Source organism: Poecilia latipinna, unplaced genomic scaffold (assembly GCF_001443285.1).
Source record: "Poecilia latipinna isolate Pla-1442-1.1 unplaced genomic scaffold, P_latipinna-1.0 Scaffold3529, whole genome shotgun sequence".
Classification (NCBI taxonomy): Eukaryota; Metazoa; Chordata; class Actinopteri; order Cyprinodontiformes; family Poeciliidae; genus Poecilia; species Poecilia latipinna.
Window position 1 is genome coordinate 39,299 of NW_015116145.1, and position 5,000 is coordinate 44,298.

At 46.2% G+C, this 5,000-nt stretch overlaps 1 protein-coding gene across 1 annotated transcript in view; it reads left to right on the plus strand.

Moving 5' to 3' along the window:
• The window catches only part of LOC106941171 (transcription factor COE3-like), a 39,969-nt gene extending 36,454 nt beyond the window's left edge, over positions 1 to 3,515 (plus strand). Inside the window, exon 11 of the mRNA XM_015024114.1 lies at positions 3,310 to 3,515. Coding sequence (XP_014879600.1) covers positions 3,310 to 3,500 — 191 coding nt within the window. The 3' untranslated portion in view covers positions 3,501 to 3,515. The remainder of the gene's footprint in view (positions 1 to 3,309) is intronic.
• Positions 3,516 to 5,000: the final 1,485 nt, after the last annotated feature.

Consider the following 5,000-nt stretch of genomic DNA (forward strand, 5'->3'; position numbering starts at 1 on the left):
ATTACTTTAACCAGTAATTCAGGAAGGAGATGGAGGAGATTGATTGTTTTCACAGATTATCTGTCTCATGACAAACTGCTACATCATGACAGCTTTAACAAATATGGAGAAAACATATTTTTATTAAAGTTATGTACTGCAGCCTGAATAAAATGCAACTACATAGCATTTTTGAGAAGTCTGGATTACTTTATGTATACTTTGCACGTTGCTTTTGACTGTTGCTCATGGGGAGACATTTCAGTATCTAATAGAAAAAATTTCAGCAACCTACTTGCATATTGGATGTGGACTGTTGGATGTTAAATTCATGAGCAGTAAATATTGTGCTAATTATCAGTATTGAACCACAGAAAGCAAGACAGATGCAGGCCTTTAAAATTGTGACGCTTTTTATGGGTCAAATAGACTCAAAAAATTGTAACAGCAGCTGGTCAGGGGGGCCCAAACAAATTTTTGTCAGGGGGCCCAAGATTTCTGGCAGCGCCCCTGTCCGGAGCCTGGTTGGGCGAGGAGCAGTTGTGGATGTGATCTTGAAAGGAAGGGTTCCAGTGTTGATTCAAAGCAGCTCATCTGGATCTAAGAGATGGCATAACAAAATTAGCTTAATGAGTCATAAAAGTAAAAAAAACAAAAAACAAAAATAAAACAGAAACATGAATTTGAGGCTTGGCTCTGACCAACAAGTGGGACCATCGAGCGAAGAATGACTGCTCTGCTGCTTCTTAAGAATCCAGCAGCCGAGATGATTTGACAGGACTTTAGATGTTTTGGCCAAATTTCCATCCAAAGAATGGTTTTCAAGATCATTTTTCCAAAAATTGTTTCAGAGACCATCCATCCATTTTCTTCCGCTTGTCCAGGGTTGGGTTGCCGGAATAGCAGCCCAAATAGGAAGACCCAGTCTTCCCTCTCCCCAGCCTTCTGATCCAGCTTCTCCAGGGAAATCCTAAGGCGTTCCTAGCAGAGGAACATCGTCCCTCCAGTGATGGGTCTTCCGGAGGGACCTGAATATCTCAGAACATCCTGAAGTGGCTCCTCTCCATGTGGAGAAGCAGCGGCTCTAACCTCAGTTCCTCCTGAATGACTGAGCCTGTATCTCTAAGGGAGAGCCCAGACACCCTGCAGAGGAAACTCATTCCAGTCTCATGACCATAGATGTGGGTAGAAATGTTGATTGAACGGTTAATCGAGAGTTTGCCTTTTGACTCAATTTTCTCTTCACAATGACAGACCGATACGGCGCCCACTTCACTGCAGACGCTATGCCAACCCGCTGATCCATTTCTTGCTCCATGTCTTCATTAGTTACAAACTAGATTCCAAGATGCTTCAACTCCTCCACTTCTCCACCACCCTTTTCTGGCTTGAGACCCTTGGGTTTCGAAACACTGATCTTCATTCCTGCTACTTCACAGTCGGATGCAAACCGCTGCAGTAAAAGCTGTAGCTCATGGCCTACTGAAGCCAATAGAACCCGATTATCTGCAAACGGGTCCCCTCAACACGTTGGCTGTGCCTAGAAATGTTATGAACAGTGACTGACAAAGGGCAGCCTTGGCAGAGTTCAATGAGCCTGACTTTCTGCCAGCAATGCAGACCAGACTCTGGCGCCGGTCACACAGGGAAGGGCTTGGTACCTCAGACCATCAGAGTACCCCCCACAGGGACACGGTCCAATGCCTTTTCCAAGACCACAAAGCACATGTAGAGTGGTTGGGCAAACTTTCAGAATCCTCAAGGACACTCCTGAGGGTCTATAGCTGGCCTAGTGTTCTAGAACCACACTGCTCTTCCTGAATGCGAGGTCCAGCTATCCAGTGGACTCTCCTCTCCAGAACCCCTGAATAGACCTTACCACAAAGGCTGAGGAGTGTGATCCTCTGTTGTTAGAACACCCTCACCACCGATATCCACCAGCAGGTTCAAGTGTTTCTGTCGCGACAGGCACTGACCGGCCACAGCACCAATGATGGAGCATGGCCCACTTGGACTCCATGTTCCCACCTCCTCTGGAACATGTTCGACGCTCTCCTGATGGTGGGAGTTAACTGCCAGACGTTCCCAGCAAACCCTTACAATACAGTTAGGCCTGCCAGAAACCAATAAACTACGAACACATGCAGAGTCCAATGCAGGGCGGTCCATTTCCACCAAGTCAGACCTGAGAGAAACAGACATCCCTTAATAATGGCTCCTCAGAGCAGCTGAGCGGGAAGCAGCAGGTTGAAGAGAAACAGCCGATAACAAAGTGAACAACATCAACAAGGTCACCGATAACACACACATCAGGAGAGACAACACACTCTGAACTGCTGCTGGTTCCGCCCTGTGGGCCTTCAAGGACTGAACACACACACAATGACACACGCAGACACACTAAACACACACTCAGTAACAGGCTGTGATGATGTATAGGACAGTCAGTCTAAAGCTTGTTAAATGCAGCTGAACCAAGACGGGATTATGATTCTCACACGCACACACATGCGCACACACACCTACACACACACACACACACACACACACACACACTTCCAGCTCTGCTGCATTCACTGATGCTCTGATTTATCGCCTCCAACCAGCTTTAGCTGTAATGTTCACTGACAGGAAATAAAAATCAAGATTGAGTCTCAGAGATGATAACAAAGTTCCTCTAGAATTTTGACCTATTGGTGGTTTTTCTGCTATAATTTGAGAGCACACGTTTTCAGTCTGAAAGGGTTTGGGTTAGCAGGACTTCTTGCACTTGGTAGCCACACAGGTTCACCCACTAGAAGGAAACAAACACACCCAGTCTAACACTTCCATTCTATTGGCTGAGAGGTTGCCAGGGGACGGTACTTTTCTTTTCCAAGCGCGAACGGAGTCACAAGTTTTGAGCATGAGGAAAAAGGTTTGAGAAAGCAGAGTGAATATTTGAAAGAGAACAGAAGTTTGGAGTTCAAGCATTACAAGTTTTGAGAAGAAAGACATGAAGTCCTGCTTTTGAGACAGAAAATCTGTGCTTTCGAAATATGGCAGAAAAATTCCCCTGTACAGATGACTATGATTCATTGTGACTTGAACAGAACCATCAGAACCTCTGGTTCCTCACTGACTGCAGAGGTTCTGATACCTCCAGCCTGAGAGAGAATGTAAACAGGGATGTTGGGTCAGAGGTCAGTAAGACTGCAGAATCAACCCACACCAGAACAGACACACAGTGTCAGTTATCACAGGTGTCCCAGTTCTGAACTTCAACTAGACCACTACTGACACCAGTATATGCAGAACCTTAGTGACCTTCCTCCTCTTCCTCTCCCTCAGCGCTCAATGAGCCAACCATCGACTACGGCTTCCAGAGGTTACAGAAGGTCATCCCCCGTCACCCCGGAGACCCTGAGAGGCTGCCCAAGGTACAGAACCGCAGGGTACCGCACAGAACCACCCAGAATCTGAAGAACCTTCAGAACCTCTGGCAGAGGAAGCGATTAGTGGTTCTGTGTCTCCATCAGTGAGCGTTCTGGTCGGCTGCTCAGGCTGATAATCATCTACTGACTCTGCTGTTTAACGTCTCACACACACACACACACACACACACACACACACACACGCATTCTGAGGATGTTTCCTGCTAAGGAGCTCAAACTGGATCGCTGGTATAACTCGGTGGTTCCGGTCCGGTTCAGGTTCTTCAGACTGGTTCTGCTTCCAGCTTATTGAAGACGTAGTTGTCATTACTGAGCTAACATCAGTGCCACGCCGCGCTCACATGTTCATTAACCCTGAACAGCAGGTCATGGTCAGCCGTTAGTACCCTTAGCTTTGGGCCCTTTAGCTGCAGTTCCTGCTCTAATGGAAAGGAGGCGCTGTGTGGAGGATCCTGTAAATGAAACAGAGCCATCAAAAAAATCGCTGGCTGTTACCGTCCAGACCAGCACCGCATGTGCACGTGCGTGCGTTAAGCCCATTGGTAAACAAGACGGTTGAAACAGTGAAATCAGGTAATCAGGAAGTGCAGCCATGTGGCAAGAAAAGAGATTGGCACACACACGATTATCAGCCACCATCTTATCAGATTTCTATAAAAACCAACATGTGTGTGTTTCTGCTGATCTCCATGCAGTAAATATGCAGCTAACCGGCTGTTAGCTTGTCTGACCTCAACTGCAGGTCACAGACTCATTCAGACAGAGAACATCCGAGGAACTGATAAATAATGACATCATCAATTCAATAACTAATCCGATTAATAGAAGATCAAAACATCTGGATGGAGAACAACTAAACCAGTTTCTGTACTAGGAATACTGGAAATGTTCCATAAACCAGCTTCCTCTGCTTTCTCTTTTCATAAAATGTTCCTGATTCTTTAGGAATCTGATTGGATCAGAACTGGAAACTGGCCTTTTCTGCTGATGCCATTGAATCTGCTGGTTCTGGACCAAGTGTCAGCCATTTTTGGGTCAGAACCGGTGCAGCAGGGGAAGGAGACGCGCTTCATTTTCTCAGATTATTGATGGATTAATTTAGACTTTTATCTTCTTGTTATTATTTCCCCTGTTGAGTTGATTAGAGTTTATATTCTGCTGCTGAACCTGAAGCATCAGAGAGAGTGTGTGTGTGTGCATGTGTGTGTGTAATAATTGGTTTCCTCCTCAGTGATGTCATCCCTAACCCTCTGTGAGAATCTCGTCATCTGGCAGCGAAACAACGAAACACTTGTAATAATACGGCTTTCTTTTGACTTCATAAACACTGCCGCTCTCTCTGGGTGTGTGTGTGTGTGTGTGTGTGCGCGCGTGCATCTCACTGTGTGCGAACATCAATCTGCTCTTGCTCCGACACTCGAATGTTTCTCTGCATAATCAGGCAGATCACAGACAATATGAATCTGAGAGCTTCTTCACAGGAAACCAGTTTCCTCCCAGTTTGATACCTAACCCCCCAACACTCCAACACACTGCAACACACACACACACACACACACACACACACACACACACACACACACTGCA